At 45.8% G+C, this 21,350-nt stretch overlaps 1 protein-coding gene across 1 annotated transcript in view; it reads right to left on the bottom strand.

Moving 5' to 3' along the window:
• The window catches only part of CRYBG2 (crystallin beta-gamma domain containing 2), a 462,035-nt gene extending 446,686 nt beyond the window's left edge, over positions 1–15,349 (bottom strand). Inside the window, exon 1 of the mRNA XM_085647746.1 lies at positions 14,805–15,349. Coding sequence (XP_085503872.1) covers positions 14,805–15,043 — 239 coding nt within the window. The 5' untranslated portion in view covers positions 15,044–15,349. The remainder of the gene's footprint in view (positions 1–14,804) is intronic.
• Positions 15,350–21,350: the final 6,001 nt, after the last annotated feature.

The raw sequence follows: 21,350 nt of genomic DNA, 5'->3' as shown, positions 1-21,350 counted from the left end.
TGTTAGGGAACACAGGGGCTGAAGAGACCCGTCTGTGAGGGGAGACAGAGAGAGAACAAGACTGTGGGCAGAAAGAGAGAGAGGCAGAGAATCAGAGAGGGGGAGTAGGAGTGAGGTTGAAAAGCACGTGAGAGAGGTGTGAACCCCTAAAGACGAGGAAAAACAAAAGAGGGGCTAGGGTTGCAGGGTGTGCTGGGGATATCCGGGGGTGAGGGGTCTCTATGGCGCAAAGTTGAAACTGCATAGCTCTGTGTGTGCAGGAGGAGGTTGAAAGGGAGGGAGAAGTATGGAGTAAGAGGGGGGCGTCAGATCCATGGGATAGTGGAGAAGGGAGCGTGAGAAACGGAGGAGAGACCCAAGAAGATAGGGGGCGAGAAGCATTGCTGGTGAGAAGTTATGGGAAACACAGGCGGGGGAAGGGAAGTGAACTGCAGGGCCCCGAGAGTGCAAGAAAGGTCACACAAGTGTGAGAAACAAAGGAAAGCTAGAGACAAGCCTGTGTGTGTGTGTGAGAGAGTGCTGGGGGTGTAGTGAAACGTTGACAAACGAGAAGCGGCAGGGAGAGAGAAAAGGGGAGAGAGAAACAGGAGATGTGGTTACAGAAACAGAGAAGCAGAAGCGAGAACGTGAAGCAGATTGGAGAGAAACAGGTGACACAATAAGAGGGAACAAAGACCGGAGAGAAACACATGGACAGAACAATGGATGAAGGATGGTGAGGTAGAAAACATGCGCGAGGGAGGTAGAAAGAGGAGGGTTTTACAGTGGGAGAGAAACAGGGGAAGCCGTGAGGAGAGAGTAAAGTGACAGAGGGTGTGACAGAGAGGGGCAGACAAGGGACTAATGCCCACAAGGCTAGAAGGGCCCAGACTGCGAGGTGCCACTGAAAGTGTTTCCCCTGTCAGAACTGGACACACTCCCACACAGGCGGCCAGGCAGGCAGGCATTTAGAGATTGTAAATACAGAGGCGGCCGGCGTTAGGCCGGTTCGGCTTGTGTCTGACTGGGTGCCTGCACCTGTGTGTGTACCCACCAGTAGGCCACATTCCACTCTGCGTGTGGGTGAATAATCAACACAGGCAGCCTGGTGAAGGTATTGCAGAACGTCTCATTGGCTCATTCCCTTTCATTGACAATGTAGTGCACATCTGCCCGACTGCCCTCCTGCAATGAGGCAGCATCACTCAACACAAGTGCACAGTTCATGACGAAGAGAGTGGGCGGTGTGCGGGCATCGGAGATGTCTATACTACTCTAGCAAGCCATATGCATGAACTTTATTGACATTGTTGAGTCCACACACTGAGAACGATGCCTCGACACTGTGCTCTTGTTTGCTCTTGGGCACAGAACAGCCTCTGACGTGAACTTCTCCAGGGCCTCTGGGATTTGATTGAATGGTAGAGCAGCTTCAAGTGAGGCCATACACACGATGAAGGACGGACATTTCAACTTTGGTGAAATCTGACATCTTGCTGACTCAGTCTTATGACACCTTCTTGGGCGCTCTTAGATTTAGCTCATTTTTTCTCATTGGTGGTGTCCTCCATCACTATCCATGAATATTATAGATGTAAACACATTTAGAATTTTGGAGGAATGGCTGTGCACTGTCAGTGACCTAGTCAAAGAGGGCAGGAAACAGTTGAAACTGTCCCATATATTCAAAGCTGTTCCTAACAGGGGCCGGGGCCCCTAAATATGTTTGGCCCAGGGCCCCAAAACTCCTTAATATGTCCCAGTTTGCCCACTCTTTTTTATAAAAATCTCGGGGGGAGAACCTCCCCAAACCCCCCTTAGGTTGTTCAGGCCGGCTCGCTATGCTCGCTCGCCGCCGTGCACTCCCTCACAAATTTTACGCCTCACCACTTTCAAATGTCACCAGCGCCACTGTGAGCCGGTGAGAGGTACTGAGACTTGAGAGGACCTGTGGCCATGTTCTCAGCAACCTCTGATAAAATCTGTTTTTCATCTGTTTAGATGAAGGATAAAATCCAGAAACACATGTCTAAAGATGAACAGCACTACCTGCACCAACTTTGGTGAAATTCTACTTCTGATATTCAAGTAAGAGCTAATTGTGAACTGCATTCACCATAATGCAAAGGGGCGAACTCTGCTGGGTTGTGAGACAGCATGCTCCCATCCCCCTTCTGTTTAAACAGGCAGAGCTTTAGTTTGCAATGTGGAAGTGTGAAGGTCATGGACCATTTTACACAGTTCTCTAGAGGTGCTGCGTGCTGAAGAAGTGGGTCCACAGAAATAGGCCCTAGTGGAATTAAATATATCACTGTTTTCTGCAGTAGCTACATGAACCCACAGAGCTATCTAACCATCTTGAAAATTGTTAATAATGAGTGTAAAGGGAGTGGTCATGGGGCTCCGCGAGTGGCCTTGAAGTGCTTATCCGTGACAATTTGCCTGGAAGGTGCAAAAGGGAAGCGTGCATTGTGAGTGCAGGAGTATCTGTCACACCCGGCCTAATGCGGATTACAAGAAGAAAGGCAAAGCTGGGTGTGCCCAAGGCACTGTCACTAAGACATGGAGCCTGATTACTTCAGGCACCCTCAGGAAAGATTGCAGCAGCTCTCCTACAAGAGAGTCCTTTGAGACTTTTTAAAGCATCGGCAAAGTGAGCAACTGCCCAGGGCCCCATACCTTCTAAGGGGCCCTCAGTTAAAGTGAGTGGGACCTTCAATATTTATGCCATAATGACCATGGTCATAAAAAACATTTTCCTTTTTAGGTTTTGCCTACAAAGGGCTTGTGCTATGCTTGCAAAATCTCTTGCATTAAAAACTTCCAATCTTAAAAGAGGCTTACAACCTGCTCATTACTTACCTTTACTTACCATGGGCTGGCTCCCAAGTGGCTCCCAAGTCACTTTACTTACCTTTGGCTGACCCACACGTGGTTCCCACGACTCTCTCGTTTCCTTGATGGTCAGAACCTCTTTCTCACCTTTGTCATCGTGATGTGGACCCTGGATCAAGTACTGCTTCCAGTGGCCAGTGCCCTTCCACTGGCTGCATACTTCTGGAGGAACTTTTTCTAACTTATACTTGTAGCACTCCACAAGAGGGCATGTGTTTGCAGGCAGTCTCCCACACGCCTTCTCGTGTTGTTGCTTGCACTGTTGCTGCTGCTCATCTTGCTGTACCCTTCGCCCCCTCCTGCAGTCCATAGTTGTACTGCCCCTTCCCATTGTCCATCGTCCTTTTTTCTCAAGAGTCAATAAAACGAAATAGTTGTATTTGAGTTTGTGCTCGGGAATCTTCTTTAACAGGGGCATCATCTTGCTAATGGTCCGTATAAGGTTCGACGGACGTGCTTGGTGAGAAACATTTAACATCCTTCAGTCACAAGAACGTCAGCGTTTAATTATAATCTCGCACTCGGCATAAAATATAAATTGCCTGAAAGATTAGGTAAATCATTGGATGGCTCTCAAATAATAAAGCCTTTTCTTCTTCAGCTATCACCACTGATTTTGGCATGACCAAACAATATATATATAGTGTACACCATGGGGCAGATTTATGTTCCCTGGCGCACCCCTGCAAATCAGCATGGATGCACCAGGGAAGATGCGTCACGCAAGTTTGCCCTTGCGCCATCGCAGATGCGCCGCATTTACAATGCGGGGCATTGTGGCGCAAGGACAAGCAGATACGTGACGCATCTGCAGGTGTTAGGTTGGCGCAGTGCTGAAGTTGCGTCGCAACCGCGACGCAACTCCAGCACTGTTCCAACCTACCCTATCCCTAACATGGTGCGTCAAGCCTTACGCCTGCTTCAAGCAGGCGCAGGGTTTTGACGCATCAGCGTTGGGAAAGTGACTCAGTGAAATCTTATAGATTTCACTGAGTCACTTTTCAGGGGCATTCCTGCGACGGAACGCCCCCCCTGAGTAGAAACGCCCACATGAAACCTGACGCAGGTTTCATGTGGCGCAGGGCTTTACACCGTGACGCATCTCCATAGATGCGTCACAATGTAAATGGGGCGCAACATGGCGCAGGGTTTACGCCGCCGTTGCGTCACAAAAGTGACGCAACGGCGGCATAAAAGTGGCGCAAGTCGGATATAAATCTGCCCCAATGTTCAAAAGTTATTCATTAAACAAGTATTATACAAAACCCCTTTTATATTATGGTGCATTTCGCTGACATGGTCAAGAAGGCAAATGTGAAGCTTTAAAAGATGGGACCAGCGTTGCCCAAAATCACAAGATGTTGAGCCGATGCCGTGACTCCAACCTGGTACTCCAGTTCCAAAGTTGGTAGCTCTTGCCGTAACACCAAATCCTTGCGGCTGCTGCCTCAATGTTTTTGCCCGTCTATATATACATAAAACATTTGTTTTACCTGATTGGTAATGTTCATCAATGAAGTCTGCAGTGCAATTCTTAATTGTTTGCATGCCATATCCATATGAATTGTGTACTTAGACACTATTAATGACACAACGTAATTCTAAAAATTAGTCACAACAATCCAGGGATTTGGACAGAAATTTCCAAGATGTCGGTCACACCATTTATTCTACATCCCCGGCACCAACAACCACCCCTCTCCCTCGCCCCTCTGTATCCGTCTGTTCTAAACCTAAGATTAATATTAGGCCCCTCCTGGGACTCAATCCGAGTATCCACCCCCACCCTGCAATGTCATTCACACTTTCATGAGAGTGGCTGGAAAGCCACCCTTCCTCAGCTCAAGGCTATAGGTAAATCCATGCAGTGTTCAATGGCGACTGAAAAATAATTTAATAATGAATGCAAAGCGCAATATCAGTAATAATACAGACTAATAACCAAACTATTACAAATGCAACTTCAGTAGCTAAAAAGATGCATGCTAGTAATCAATGCTGTTACAATCAGGATAAACCTCTCTGCATGCACAGCTTTATATCTAGTATCAAAGCCAATAGAACTCGCATGGCAAAACCTATTGGCTTTGCCACTGCTTGTTTAATTTGACAGCTGAGCATGCCTAATAGAACCATGGGAGCACATTTACTATTATTTCATGTAACACAGCAATATCACTTTGTTGTGTGAAAGTGAGACAGCATGTACTAGGATATGGCATTGCTGCTCTCTTGCTAAGTGCTGGCACACAATTTGACTGCCTTCCCACCGGTCACACACTTTTGCACCATAATGCAAAGATCTGTGCCTGAATCTGGCATAGGTTTTGTTCTGCAGTACAATTTCAAGTGCTATGTGCTTTTTAGGTCTCGCCTGACCCAGCGCATGCCCTGGTCTGGCAAGACCTATTGAGAGGGCTCCAAAAAGTGCTACCAGGCCAGCCTAGAGGTACAGTGCATGTGCGCGGGCGTGCGCACCGCGCTTTACCGCGATTACTTTCCCTTTCGCGGCCGCACGGCCGCTTTGATGTTTGATCGTGATCGCGATCACTTTCACTTTCGCGGCCGCACGGCCGCTTGGCATAGCCAATAGGTCTCGCTTTTGGGACCTTATAAGTATTTAGTTATGCAACTGTTGCATGGCTAAACACGTATAAGGTCCCAAAGGCGAGACCTATTGGCTATGCCAATGCTTGTTTTCTTTTAATATTATGCACTAGCTCACTAAACACCTAACCACCTTTAGTACGTTTCTCATGCAGTAGGAGTAACAAGTTGGATAGACACTGAAACCGAACTTCACATAAAATATTGGTGTTGAAAGTAAAAAATCTAGATTAATCTCCCTGGTGCTCACTGTTTCTGACCCCTAACTAATAAAGACAAAAAGACACTCTGTTGCCTTCTATCTCCATATGGAGATGGAAAGCAACAGAGTGTCTTTTTAATGTGAGCAGAGCCATGGCACAAAATAAAGAAGGATAGCTAGTGGTTGTTTAGCTCGTTCTTAATTTAATGAGGTGGTCGCAAAGCATTAGGTTCCACTTTATTAGTTTGGGGTCAGAAACAGTGAGCACCAGGGAGATTCATCCTAGCACTTACGTCACGACTGCTTTATACTCACCACGTGATTTATCAATTTTCACAATTATTGCACGTTCCCAGTTATGGTTTGGTAGTGCTGATGATGAGAACCTGAGCCCACTGGTGAGAACCTATCAGTGGGTTCCCATGGTGTTACTTCCGTGAGGCACTCCATACCTCTTCACCATTTTTTCTAATATGTTTTTCTCTAATCTTTTCCATGCCCTTTCTATTCTTTGTTACACCACTCACTGGGTTGTAAACAGGGGGAGCCGAGTTAGATTTTTAAAGAAAACAGAACAGGAATTCTCAGTGAGAGACAGTATATATATAACTGCCAGCACAGCACACAATAGTGTGGGAGCTAAATAGTGATACTTAGAGAAACAAGTTTGACTGTTCTGAGATTAGAATCAGGTCTTATTGTGTTATATATGTTGAGTGAGGGGCGACCTGTTCCTTAAAGCCCCTTCAGCTCCCTTGTGATAATGGTATGGGAAGGGGAAAACATATGCAGGATCATGTTGGAATTTCAACAAAGGTCTTTGTAGCAGGAAATGTTGCCGATACAAACATGAATGCTCACAATGTGGTGGAAAACATTCACTTACCCAATGTTTTACAGGATCAAAATTTGGTGAACAAGGGAGAATGCAGCGGGGCAGAGGTCAGCCATTTCTTTATACGTCAAAGAGCTCATACCCCAGTTGGTATTGGTTATGGTATTATCCAGATAGAGAGGCTGCATCCAAATTATTTTGGGGTTTCAAAGATGGTTTTAAAATTGGTTATCAAGGGCCAAGGCAGAAGAGATGGGCAGATAATCTCAAATCGGCAAAGAAGCTGCTGCATATAGTACAACAAAAGCTAAGTTCAGAGTTAAAAGCAGGCAGAATAGCTGGTCCTTTTGACAGTGCCCATTCGAAAACGTAATTGTTTCCCCTTTATGAGTAGTGCTGAAGAAAACACCAGGTGGATATATACTCATGCAACATTTTTCATGGCCAGAGGGCCAGTCTGTAAATGATTTTCTTTCTCAAGCAGATTCTAGTGTATCTTATGCATAAACTGACGATGCTTTGAAATTTGTACGAACGGAAGGAAAAATGGCATAGCTTGCTAAAAGTATTATACACTCAGCCTTTAGACTTTTGCCTATACATTCCACTGATTTTGGATTGGTTGGCATGCGTTTTGAAGGTGCCTTTTATGTAGACATGATCCTTCATTTTGGATGTTCAATCTCATGTGCTTAATTTGAGACATATAGCATTTTCTTACAATGGATTTTCATAAAGTTCAGGGGTCACAACCTGGTTTGTCACTATCCAGATGACTTTATGTTAATTGGTGCAAGGAACACAGATCAGTGCAGAAACGCTCTGCAAAAATTTCGAGACATGTCAAAAGAACTTGGGTGTGCATTTGACCCCGGAAAAAACTGAGGGTCCAAGCACAAGGTTGGCATGCCTGGGCATTGAAATAGACACTGTAGAAATGTTAGGTAGCCTCCCTGCTGAAAAAGTTCAGGCGATAAGGTCTTTCCTGCTGTCAGAAATAAATGAAAGAAAATTGGAACTTAAGAAGGTACAGAAATTACTAGGCTATTTAAATTTTGAATGCAGAGTAGTCAGGGCTGGAAGGACCTTTTGCAGACACTTCGGTATGTCCATGTCTGATGCTTATCTACCTCACCACAGAATAAGAATATCCATGGCTATCAGGGCTGACCTGCATATTTGGTTTATGTTTCTTGATGACTTTAATGGAGTTTCAGTGTATTTTGTTGTAGAAGACATTATTTGGCAGATTCCATTTTTTTCAGAGGTATCGGGTGCCAAAGGTTTTGGTTTGTTCTTGGAAGGTCGTTGGTGCGCGGAGAGATGGCCTGAACATTGGTTGGAGCATAGCCTTTTTAGAGCTCCTTTATTTATTAATTATTTATTGTTGCATTGTACGTTTGGGGTGAAGAATTCAGAAATAGCTTAGTTCTCTTTAATGTGGCTAACATGGCAGTTGTAGAGTTGGTGAACAAGCAAAAGGTGAGAGATCTGAGAGTATTGCGTTTATTGAGAGCCTTGATGTTGAAATGTTTGTAATTGAATATTGTTTTTAAGGCTAGGCATGTTCCTGGAGCAAGAAATACGACGCTCTGTCTCAATTTAATTGGCAGAAGTTTCACAACTTGGCTTTGGGTGCAGACAACAACAAGACACAGATCCCGCAGAACATTTGGGCCTGGGGGGACTGAGGATGGTCGAGTTCATAAAAAATTCATTAGCTTCATCCACAAGAAGAAGTTATCAACAAGCTTCGAGAGAATTCTTAAGTTATGGTAGCATTGAGTCTCCGGATGAGAATACGGTAAAAAAAAGAATAGATTATATTAGGTTTTGTGCTGCACTTGATACAAAAAGGTTTGTCACACACAACCATTGCAGGGAAATTAGCAGGAATTTACTTTTATGGTCAGCCATAGTGGGGACATGATCCTGTTAAAGGTGTTTTGGTGACAAAAGTTTTAAAGGGATTAAGTAAGGAGCAAAGTAATAACAAATTGTTAAGCGAATCCGTGACTTTTGACCTGTTATAACAGTTGCTATTACAGTTACCTTTTTGTTGTCATTATGGCTTTAAAAGTTTAAGGTTTAAGTTGTGCATGTTTTGGTTAGTTTTTGGCGCCTTTAGAGCGTCAGAGTTGTTGGGTTTGAGAGGATAGGCAGGCATTCAAAGTGATGAGATAATTTTGGAACACCATGGAATAAAGATATGGCTATGAAAATCTAAAACAGATCAGTAGGGAAGAGGTAAATGGGTATGTTTAAACAAGTGCGAGCGGAGGGTTGTAGCACAGTTGAAGATTGTAAAAAGTTTCAAACCTTGATGGGGAGAAAAATAAGTGACATTTTCTGTCATGAAAACGGCAACGGGATTACTATTTCAAACCTTTTGGCTGTATTGAGAAAAGCCTTAAATAAGCTGGGGAAAGATACTAGGCATTATGGTCACACTCTTTTCGTATTGGGGCTGGTCATGGTCAGACATGAGAAGAATTGGAAGATGGAAATCAAAATGTTGTGAAAGATACGTTAGAAAATAAGCGTCTTTATAGTTTTTATAAGCAATTTTTTGCTAATGCCTGTTTCTTTTATTTAGGTTGCGTTCATGGTCTATTATCTGTAAAAAATGAGCACTAGGAAAGCGGGGCAGCTTTTTATGCAGAGCAACACATTTATGGCCGATCTTTTGGACTCCCAGGTATCAAACATGAGGTGGTATGGAAAGGGAAAAGCAGGAAGCGTTGGGGGAGCCTAATGAATATTTTAGCTGAACTTTGCTCCATGAGAGGATGCTCGGATTTGTTAGATATTCATCTAGGTGAAAATAATTTAGTCCAGTTATCAGGCTTGACATTAATAAAGCAGATTTAACTGCATTTGACTGTTATAAAAAATAACTGGGGAAGTACTTGCTTAATTTGGACTGAATTTATTCCAAGGAAACAGTTTAGAGGGGCAAGGAGTCATGCAGCAATGGAAAAGGCAAGACATAAACTTAAGGGCAATGAAAATGTTCTGTTCCAATAGTTTTGTCTCATGAGAATCTAAAAGAAACTGTTGATCATATGTTTCGTGTGGTGTGCAAGAAAAAGGTGGTGAAGGAAGGAAGAATGGGAAAAGATCAATCAATCAATCAATCAGTGACACTTGTAAAGCGCGCTACATACCCGTAGGGTCTCAAGGCGCTGGGGGGGGAGGGGGGGGGTGCCGCTACTGCAAGAGCATGGGGTTTTTTCTTGACGCAATGTTGAGCTAATTGGGAAGTTTAAGGGTCGGGGGAATGGTTAGATTTTTCATATATTAGTGAGGTTGAGTTGTTTATAATGTTTGTATCTATGAAGTTTATGCTATATAACTGTCTTAATAAAATGGCCTTTTTTGCTAATAATAGGAGTAGTGGTATGTGACTTATTGTGCGATGCATGGAGGGGGGATGCGAGACATGAGCCAGTCTCCCCATGGGTGACTTCGCACGATGGAACGGGCCACGAATTCGGATAGGTGTAGGTAGGTAGTGTGGGCAGGGCTAAGCAGTAGGTTATATAGCGTCATTTTCAGAAGTGAAGGCATTCACTATTGCAGTGCAAAGGGCGGTTAAGGAATTTATGTGACCCACCTACCCACCCCCTTTCTTTTAGGTAAGAGTTTTTTCTTTTATTTTCATTTATATATTTAACAATTTTAGAGTGAAATGGTTATTTGTGCAGGGCTGAATGTTTGAGGTTGCTGAAGAAAGCTTAATTTGCCACTATAAGACAGGTTGTAGCTTTTGAGTCTTATCAGGCATTTTTTGAGGGGGTGGACAGTCTGGAGCGGGCTTATCCATCCCTCGGGGAGGACAGAACACAGAGGAGGTCAAGAGTAAATGATGTGGCTTTGAACAATACTAGAGCAGATAGCTTTAGGATGCCTGATGGGGGAGATCGTGAGATTGAGCTATGCAAGGAAAAGGTGGGGAAGGAAGAATGGGAAACGGTGGAAGAGCATGTTTTTTTTCTTGAAGCAATATTGAGCTAATTAGGGAGTTTAAGGTTGGGGGGAACGGTTAGATTTGTCATGTAGTAGTGAGGTTGAGTTATTTACAATATTTGTATCCATGAAGTTTATGCTATATACCTGTCTTAATAAAGTTGCCTTTTCTGCTAATAAAAGGAGTAGTGGTATATGAATTAATGTGCAATACAGGAAGGCATCGCCAACACGGGCATCAGCAGCAGCAGCAGAACACAGGAAGGCGCAGACAAGAGGGGCTCAAGCAGCCATGGGAGGAAACATGAAGGCAGAGTTGCCACCAGTATCCTGAGAATCAGCGGACTACAGGAAACCAGGATTGGTATGGGTACAAGCAGCCACAGCCATAGACAAGTGGAAAGAGTCTGCATTGGCTTTGGCAAGTATTTCTGTTTCCAGGAGAAAGAGAGTAAAAGAAGGTTGAGAAATGGGCCAACGAGATGATTCAAGAGTAACCCAAGTAAGAAGCCCCATGATTGGTCAGCCACAATCATACAAAGAGATGGTGACTACGGTTATCATACAGCTCCACATGACAAGAGTATCTTCATCCATCTCAACACTCCCTCATGCAAATTATGGTTCTCAAGTTTGATAGTCCAATAGGTTCAACAGAAACACAAAAAAGACTACAAGTCTCACAATGCATCAATGTGGTGAATCCAAGCCTACAGCAAGAAATGGGTAGCCTTGTGATGCAGTAGTCCATGAGGAAATGCATTAGAAAAAATACTGTGAGCTAACATAATTGAAGTAGAAGAAGGACGTAAAAAAGATTTAAGACAACTGGATCTAGCACGCCAGCACTGGGTGGAGGACTCTGATACCCCAAGGAAGACTGAACTCTCCACATAGGGAACCATGCGAGACATGACGGGTGTAGTGTAACAGATGGTGGCAAACAGTCTGGTGACGAATCTGAGACACCAAGGAGGTTTTATAATAGTTTGTTTACTCTGAGTAAAGTTTCTTTGAACCAACTGAATCCTATTTCCTGGGCGTGGACTGGTCTTTTCACTGCTTGGCAGCCACAACTACCAGGATGCTGTTAGGTACAGAGTGCAAACTGTTGACAAAAGCATGCATTGATACAATGGCAATAAGAGACTGTACCATGAAAAACATATATAGCAATAAATCACAAATCAAATAATGTAGTGCATGCATGTAGCAGTACCTCAACAATCAGAGACTACATTATTGGCATATGCCAATAAATCACTAGTGACTATAAGATGTGCAGGTATCAAAGAGAGACCACATAAGTACACACATATGACCATTCGTTGATTGTGCCACACACATGTATCATGTTTTCCTAATCTCTTGCAAGTATCAACACGGCATAAATAACAGACTGTATCAAGAACGCATATTAATACAGTGACTGTATCACAATAGTATTACTTATCACCAATTAGTGATCACATGAAAGTACCTATATATCATGATGCCAAACTTTGACAAACTACTGTTTCAATATATAACCAACCACTGACTGTGCCATGAGAGTGTATCTGCGTAGTAAGGACTGTATAAATAGTATATGGGATAAAGTACCCCCTGCAGAATGCTATAAGGATATTGCAAATTACAGAGGAGTTCCCGGACAATACTGAGGAACGGGGACAAAGGCAGAGTTCCTTTTTAAGGTCATGGAACTCCAATAGTTTTTAAAGTGCAGCTTTAACTAAGGTCTGTGACCTGCCTTGCCTCTTGGCTGCAGGCTCTTGTATCAGGCATTGCGATGCCAGAACACAACTGTAATAAGTTATTACACTTGAGAGGCCACATAATTTCTTTTTTGCAGTTGACTAGAGGCATCACAAGGCACCTGAAATAAGGAAAATAGAGTTGGGCCTTTTTAAAGGGATTGCAGGCACCCATGTATAATATATGGGATAAAATACTCCCTTACATACATTATAAGGCTATTGCAATTCACTGAGGAGTGCTGTTACCATATAGACCAGAGGAATGAGTCCAAAGGCTGTGTTCCGGTATAAGGTCATGGAACTCCGAGATGACTTGTAATATCCTTATATTCAGGGCCACTGGAATCATGCGATTGTGCAGCATGGCATTTTTTTGCATATTTATAGATTGCCACATTTGCCACGTGATCTTTCACTTGCTGCATAATCTGCATATTCGGACGACAAAAAAAAATTCTAACCCAAAAGGTTCAAGAGTTACTAAAAACACAGCTGCATGTGATGCTGCGCAGTGGAAGGCCCTTTGCAAAGGTTACAAAACTAGATCCTGCTCCCGAGCAAAGGGGTGAAATCGTTTCATCAATAAATCAGTCCATAAATGAGTATTAATCCAGAATCGGTGTTTCAGTGTTCTTCTTTATTTTCAGGTTCTCATCACATTCAGAAGCCATAGATAATTGCACAGATGGTTTGTATTAGCATATAGGTGTAACCGATGTAGCCAACATGTGTTTCGTCTTGGAAGTATCGCCCATTGACTTCCTCAGGGCAGCTGTGAGCCGGATTCTTTTGACGGGAGTACTCTCCATGTACTGATACATGCCGATATATTTTACTGTACCGCCTTGGATACAAGTAACACTAAGACCCATGATGAATAGGATTACTTACAGGCTTGCCTGGATATTGGCAGACCTGTTCTCAAGTTAACAACTGCCCTGAGGAAGTCAATGGACGATACACCCAAGACGAAACACGTGTTGGCTACATCAGTTACACCTATATGCTGATATGAACCATCTGTGCAATCATCTATGGCTTCTGAATGCGATGACAACCTGAAAATAAAGAAGAACGGTGAAACACAGATTCGAGATTAATACTCTTTTATGGACTGACTTATTGATGAAACGATTTTACCATTTGCTCGGGAACAGGATCTAGTTTTGTAATTTGCTTTCTGTGAACCTTGTCCACAGAGAACACTCTGAAACGTGGGTGGCCGTTTCCCTTTTGTTCCCTCGAGCATTTATCGTACACTATTGATGTCTTGGTAATAGTAATGGTATTGCGCGAAGTCTAACCCAGCCGCATTTCGAATTTCCTTTGCAAAGGTTGACTGTTCATCTTTCTGTTGCTTATTGCTGTATTTGGGTGTTAAACTGGTACTAATGAGGTGCAACCAAATGCTCAGACAGTTTGTAACAAGTGTAAAAATCACAAAATAATAAAGTAACACTATCACAAAATGTAATGCATTATGCTGCATAAATTGCACTTTTCATGCTGCACAATTTACTACGCCCTGCCACATAATTGTGTCTTCCCCGTCGCATAATTCCAGTGGCCCTTCTTATAATGTATGGCGGGAGTACTGTATTCCTTTGCAACATATGGTCAAATCATCATCCTTCCAATAAATAGCTTACATCTTTGGTGTGCTGTTCTTTCAATTAAAATAAATGGGATTTTTGTAAACATGAAGAATAAAATTAGAATCTCTAGTGCAAAAAAAAATATCAAAAAGCAGTTAAATATTTGGTGCAAAAAAAGTTATTAGAATCATTTGAATAGTCAGTTTTAAAAAACACTGTACCTCAGAATGTGTAGAAACGTGCAGAGAAATAGTATCTTTCCTATAATTTCACAAAGCATGGCAAAATTAAAATGCTGCCATAAATATCTCCTTTCTGCTTATCAGAGTTCATCTAGAAAATCAGAGCAGAAGAAGAAACAGTGTGTGTTGTTTTTGTTTTTCAAACTGCAGCTTTAATTATGCTGTGTGACCTGCCTTTGCCCTTGGCTGCTGGCTCTGGCAGCACTCAACTGTAATACATTATTACAGGTGAACAGGTAGTCTTTTCTTTATTACAGGTGGCTGGCTGCCCCTTTCAAAAGGAAATTAGAGAAGGGCTTTTATACAGAGGTTGCAGACTCACATGATATATTATATATCAATACATCCGTGACTGAATCACAAGTATGCATCATTATATCACCAGTCACCTGCCAGAATTGTTCTTTAAATCACTAACTGCATTTCAATCATTTAGCAACATATAACAAACCTCCACCTTTGTCTGCCCTTCCAAACAGCGGCACCGTTAACACAAATGCAGTACCAGTATATTGTCCCTACTTAAACAGCGACTTGTCTCATTTCCTGCAGTCAGTCAGTCAGTCAGTCACACACTCTCTCGTGCAGACACGCCCCCTTTCACACACAGTGACCCGTCGTTTCCCTCTTATACACAGGCCACCTTATTCTGCCCCATACCCACTTAGCCTCTTCCTGCCCTCACAGCCAATCGGCGCCTCACTTCTCCCTCCACTCCAGTACCTGTCAGTGGGCGCTCCTCGCACCTTGTCCTTCTTCTCTTTCCGGCCACTCTTCCTCTTGCTCCCAAACATGTCATTGTTGCCTGCCATGGCCGTCACTCCCCGCTCTTTACTCCTCTCCTCCATATCCTTCAGGCTGGCCTCGCTCCTGGAGAAAAGGCGCAGGAGGCGCCTCCCGACACCCCCTTTCTTGGGGGCGCCCCTGGGTCCTCTGGCGGCCTCCCCATCCTGGTTGGACATGAGTCCGCAGGTACCCCGCAGGCACGCTCGGTGGGCAGGCCGCTACCTCCGCCTCTTTAAACTCAGCCAATCCCGGGAGTCCCCGGTGCCAGCAGCCAGCGGCAAAAATACTTGTTACAAGTTTCTAGGAGGTGCAGGGTCAATGCGCAGGCGGCTCGACGTGCCCCTCGGCCTAATGCCTCCCCCGTGATCCCTTGGGGCGGCGCACTGGAGCCTGGCAGTGGTGCCTGTCTAACACGCCAGGCCTGCTCCACTGGGGCACCTATGGAACAGCTGCCTGTCACCCACGGAGCAGGCCACCAAGTCAGGTGCTGGTGGCTGCGAGGCGAGGCACCCACAGGTGTGGGGCGGGTTAGGGCGGTGAAGGCCAGCAGAGGCACGGTTAATCCCTTCTGTGAGGGAGGGCGAAGGCAGGGGGTGGACTCGGCCCTGGGCTCTCTCCTTTTCAAAGCAAACAAGTTCTTTTTGCCTGCCTGCAAGGTGTTTCTCGTGCCTGGTAGAGGAGGCAGGCAAAGACACACATGTTAACTTGTCTCAAAGGGTGAGGGAGGAATTCCACACAGGTCTGTGACGTGTTGTGAAAGGTAGGCAGAGGCCACCTGGCATTTTACTCACTCTAGTTCAGTTCTGAAAGGCTGGCAGCTGGGAACGAGGTGATCCTGCAGTGTGACCATACCTTTCTGCCCTGCCGGTGTTTCTGAAACACCAGTCTGTCATTTGCCAGGAGCGGGCTGGGCTCTCCCTGCTGGCATCTGACATGATTCACTGATAACGAGCTGAATTATGACTTAGACCAACGCAGCCTTTCATCCTTCTCCGCCGTTAAAATGAGGCAATTACACTGAGTATATTTAAAATTGGGGGAAACTGTTATAATAGACCGTACATATTAAAAACAAATACGTTGGTGACCTGCTGTGAGTGTGAATGCAGTCCTACTGGCTTGTCAGTGACATAGGCTTTCATCTCGTCCCAGCCCTCCTGGCCTAATTGGTAGTATGTTTGACACTAGGCGGACTCTGCCTAGGTGATCTGGTATTTCGGTGGCACTAGGCAGCTGCTCTCTTTGGGTTGCAATGGTTCTCACTGCCACGGCCTTCCCTGAGCTGCATTTCGGCCACCCCTGAGCTGCACCCCCAGCGCCTTGAGACCCCCCACGGTTGAGTAGCGCGCTTTATAATCCCCTGATTGATTGACTGTGTTAGTCTCCCTCTTTGGATTCAGGTCTCACTCAGAAGGTGACAGTCCCACCTCTAAGCACCTCTAAGCAATGTCTCGCTCACTGGGTGTGAGCGTTCCACTTCGGAGCACAGTATTACTCAAAGAAATGGGCCTTAGCATGAGACCAGCCTTACAGGGTGTGAGTCTCACACCTCGGAGTGCAAATTGCAATCCCACTGCCTAGCTGTGGTGTCGATTCTTGAGGCCCAGCCTCCCTCGTCAGGGGCGAGTTACATTCTTTGTAGAAAAGTCGAATAACTCATTACGCCAGTTACAGTATGACTTCTTGGAGCACACGCTCACTCCATTGGGTGCCAGTCTGTCACCTGCTTTCACAGTCTCCCTCGCCGAGCGGCGCCTCCATCCTCGAAGAACAGGCCCATTCATTAAATATCAGTCTTAAACATCGCGGCAGCATCACTCACTGGCGACGAGTCTCCCGCCTACTCTGAGGAGACGTTCACTCAGAGTGAGTCTCGTCATTGCGGTGCAAGCTGACGGCCAGTATCCGGTTCCTGCATTGCCTGCCTCCCTCGCGCGCCCCTGCTGTGTCTGTCTGTCCTCTGGCTTGAATGAAGCTGAACTCACACACAGGCGCCTTCCACTGACTGGCATAGGGCAGCCTCTTCTAAGGCATTTACTCTCACACCGAAGGGCCTACTCGAAGTACAGCGGAGGGCTACTTCGAGCGGAAAAGGTCTCTCTATGAAACCATTTCTGCTTGAACCTGTCTCCCACGGGCAAACATCTTGCGAAATTTGGTAATATGGGAAATGGTGAGATCTGCTAATATTTCATGTTATGCGAAACTGGAATGAATTCTGCGCGATTACGCCAACAATTACGCGGGAAGCTTCTTTTAGATACCCCCTCGCCCCTGGTGGGATGAGGGAACTCTTCTTGTTCCATTAGGACCCTCCTCACACCCCAATCTGCTTCACCTCCTCCAACATATAACTCAACGGTGAGTGAGCAAGCCAGAAAAGAGTAACCAACCCCCATTCAGAGAAAAGGCCAGGAGTGGCATTTCTCATAAAAGCCACTTGTGTCAGCTTGAGGTCCCCGGACTCAGTGCACATGTTGTGTATGGACAATACGTGTGGCTGCCTTCTTCTGAACGCCGTTGCTCACCAGCCCAGAATGATAAACAAAGATATGAAGGGCGGGGTGCTCGAGTTAACTTCGGCAACTGGCAATTACGCATTCAAGACAGAGGAGAGCAAACAGATGAAGAGGCCGCAGGGAGGGGCAGAAGAACAGCAAAATGAGCAGAAGATGGAGCGTTGTTAATCGCAACAAGCAGAAAAAACACAGTCATATGAGGGCAAAAAATCCCCGACGTCACAAATGGAAGAATACACATTTACACCAATGAAAATTGCTAATACAGCGATGCTCCACTGAGCGCGTTACTCTAGACTTGGACCGCAAACCCATGAGAGAAATAAGAGTGATTGAGGTGGACCCAAAGCCCAATGTATATTTTCTGTAAAGAGGTCTTTGACAACTGACTGTTGAAGATGTCTGTAGGTAAGATCTAAACATGCGATCAATGGAATGCTCAAATAAATCCTTGCCACAGTTCATTTCCTGGGCCACGTTCAAGCCCATTGGTTTTTGCCCAGCAGTCCAGCCACAGTTGCCTCAAATGCATCAATAATCCATCAATAATCTATAATGAGTGCATCCCAAACATCCATGAATCTTCTCGACGGTTTTCCAGGCACCAGACCAATGAACACTTTGGATCGACAGACGTTAAGCAGCGACAGCAGCGACCCGTCCCCATGCACAACAGCCCGAGAGCCAGTGGCCACTCCGTCAGACCCGGCTTCAAAGCCGATCCAGGCACACTTGTAAATTCTCACTGCTGCTAAGTATGGCCGAGGCACTTTGGCCACTCCAGTTTGTCTTGGATATGGAGTGTCCTCATCTCAGGACCACAGTTGTTTTTCTTCAAGGACATCCTTATCTCCTTTTCCTGTATTTTATGTGACGTCCTTTCCCTCACCATGAACATCACCTTCACTGTAAAGCCATTATGCACTTTGCCTGCTTCTCTTATCATTGTTCCAAGTGCCAAAGAGGTTTTTATGATTTCGGCCCAAGATCTGGACATCCAAACTCCCTGGTCACCCTGCTGGACAGTCAGTGAGTCCCTCCCTGCAGCAACAGCTGGTGCCAAATAATGGCATCCTAGGCCCCTGCCTCATACTTACCGATTCTGCTTGGGGTCAGCAACCTCAGGGCCGACCTGTGCATCCCGAGGAATGAGTGCTCCAGAGTTCTTCGGGAAAAGGCATATCCTAGTCTGCTACGGGCACCAGTCATCTGAAATCCTTCCATCTGAAATAAGAAAGAGTGTCAATGGTCTCATTTTGAAGCATTATATACTTTTGCTGCTAATGATTAGGCCGGGGGGGAGTTCACAGAGTCCTACTATGCGTATCTCCACGAAATGCCGGAAAAACTGCCACGCTCCGGAGTTCTGCCAGCGGTGGAGTCTGCTAAGTAGCGCTGCTTGCACTCATTTTTAGCGCCAGGAGTTTGTCCTTGTGAGAAGTTGGCCTGGCATCTGCTGTCATGTAGTTATAGGGGACACCTTGTACCAGTCCAATTCGACTCTTATGGTGATAGGTTAAAGACAACCTTTAAAGAAAGCTATCCTAGTGGTAGCTGTGGAGAGCAGCCTTCAGGCTAAGTCTTGAAGGAGTGTTAAGCTTATTGTTTTATCATAGATAACCTCTGGAATAACCAAATGAAAGAGTAGTCCACACAGGTATATAGATAAAATATATGTATTTATTCTAGGAATAACCCCACTAGTCTCTTTATGAGGCTAGAGGTGAAGATACAATTCAAACAAGCATTGATAGTTACAATAAATAGCACTGGAATCACAGGGCCCCAGGGGGGACCAAACCATATATCAAAAAAATGGTATAAGAACCACGACAATTCTACAGACAATGCCTAGGGCATTTAGGGTCGCTGGCCCCTTGTGAAACCACCCAAGGTAGTGAGGAAGGGGGCCCACGGGAGACGCGTGCAGTGGCTAAAGCTACTGTCGGGATCTCCATTAAAGCCTATGGAGAATGTCGCAGTTGAATTTTACAAGTTTAAAAACACTTCTAGCAGGAATTCAAGTTCAATACTTTAGAGTTAAGCTTTTGAAGAGCCCACACCCACGAGAGTACCGAGGTACCACTGTTACCTGCCCCAGGGAAGCCGGGTGCATAGGTTGTTTTCGATGTTGGGTCGCGGGCTGATTTTCAATGGCAAAACGTGAAGAACTGCTGCTAGCCAGAAGCGTCATCTTTGTCGTGAAGAATGAAAATGTAGATCTTGTAGAGAAGGACCTGAAAGCAGAGGGGACAGAGTCTGGGTCACAGCACAGTGACCAGGGGGCTCAAGAGAAGGAGCCCTTCAATGTCGGGTGCTTCCAGGTGGAAGAGGTGTAGCTTGGATCATCAGCCACGGGGTCCAGGAGGTGTCAAGGAAGGCCAGCTTCTGGAGGGCGACTGCCCACGAAGGATGAGGGTCGCTGCGGTGTTAGTGTCTGGATTGGATCCACTAAGCCTTGGCAACCACAACCCACGCAAGAAACACAAAACTGCTACTGGTACAGACCCACGAGGTCTGAGTGAGGTCTCCAGCAAGGAGACTGAAGAGCAGGCCTGGAACAACCAGGGGAACTCTTGGAATTGAAGATTGACCTCCGCTAGAGCCCACAAGTTGAGAGACAAGAGACCGCGGGAGGCAGCAATTTGGCGTGCGTAAAGATGCGCCCACGGGTCGCCGGAGCGGGCTAGGGCGTCGATCTTTGGCGCAGATGATGCTTAGAGGTTGGCTCAATAATGGACCAAAGCACAACTTCCCCACTTGTCGGGGTCGGGTGCTGTGCAAGAGGTGGCCGGTGTCCTGGGGTATTGGGGATCTCGGCACCCACGGGGTCCACGGTGCTGAGCTTTGCTGTGCACACTCACAGGCCTCTAAGATGCTTGGAAACCCACCTCAAGGTAGGAAAGAGTCGTCGATGTCCGAAGGAGCAGCGAGGGTCCAACCGGGTCACTTGCAGTGTTTCAGGTGCCTGCCAAGCAGGGGGGTCACTCCTTTACCCCAAGGGAGACTTCTTCATTCAGCTGTTCGGCAGCAAGTCAAAGTTCAAGTCGGTGAAGTTCAAGAATAATCTGAGGCTCTGGGGACCCAGTATTCACCTTTATCCAAAGATTAGGGGAGTGTCCAGATCAGAGCCCACCAATGAGAGGTCAGGCGGGAAAAGGGTGGCTACACCCTCCCCCCTTTGTGTGTTTCCCGCCTGAGCAGGGGACAGGATGCCCCTGAACCGGTTCCAGGTGGTGTATGCAGAATGTAGGCACTGGGGAAGCCTACGTGCAATTCTGAAAGGCATCCTATGGTGCACCCACCCAGTTCTAATCCACATAGTCTGTCTGGGGAGGTGGGAACACCTCCCTGCAACAGAATCCCTATTGTCCAGCTGCCGTGGCTGGAGTTCTGCCCAGCAACAGGCAGCCAGAGTTGTGTGGGTGGCGGGTAGCATCCATTTTGTACTACGTGTGCACTTTTAAATTGGTGTCTAAATTCTGCCGCTTTTCCCATATCGCCCCTCTAGCAGGGGGGAATCATGCCCTCAGTCCCATGGCTGGATTGGGGGTATGATTCCTACATATTTGACACCAAACACGATATGGTTCCGTGTAGCCATTCTCAAGTTATCACGCTATCGCGATATACTTATAATGCGGTTAAGAGTATATGGTATGGCTACACTACAAACAACCCAGCAATGATTTTATGAAGGTTGCAGAGGGGCCCTACTCAGGTAGGGGTCCCCCCTCACACATATCTCAGCACCCTGCCTTGTAGGATTAGCAAGGCCTGCTTTAGAAGTGACCTATGAGGATATATGTGTTGTATTAAGTGGGATACAGGATATCTATAAGGAGTGCAAGCACCACCTTACCTAGACTACAGTAGTGGTCTGGTGGTGTCATTTGGTATGGCTGTCCCAGGGGTGGCACAATCAGTGCTGCAGCCCCTTGTAGGCCTCTGAGGGACCCATGCC

The sequence above is a fragment of the Triturus cristatus genome, chromosome 3_2 (genome assembly GCF_964204655.1).
Source record: "Triturus cristatus chromosome 3_2, aTriCri1.1, whole genome shotgun sequence".
NCBI classification, from domain to species: domain Eukaryota; kingdom Metazoa; phylum Chordata; class Amphibia; order Caudata; family Salamandridae; genus Triturus; species Triturus cristatus.
The sequence above is the reverse complement of the archived record's forward strand: the minus strand, read 5'-3'. Positions and strand labels throughout refer to the sequence as shown.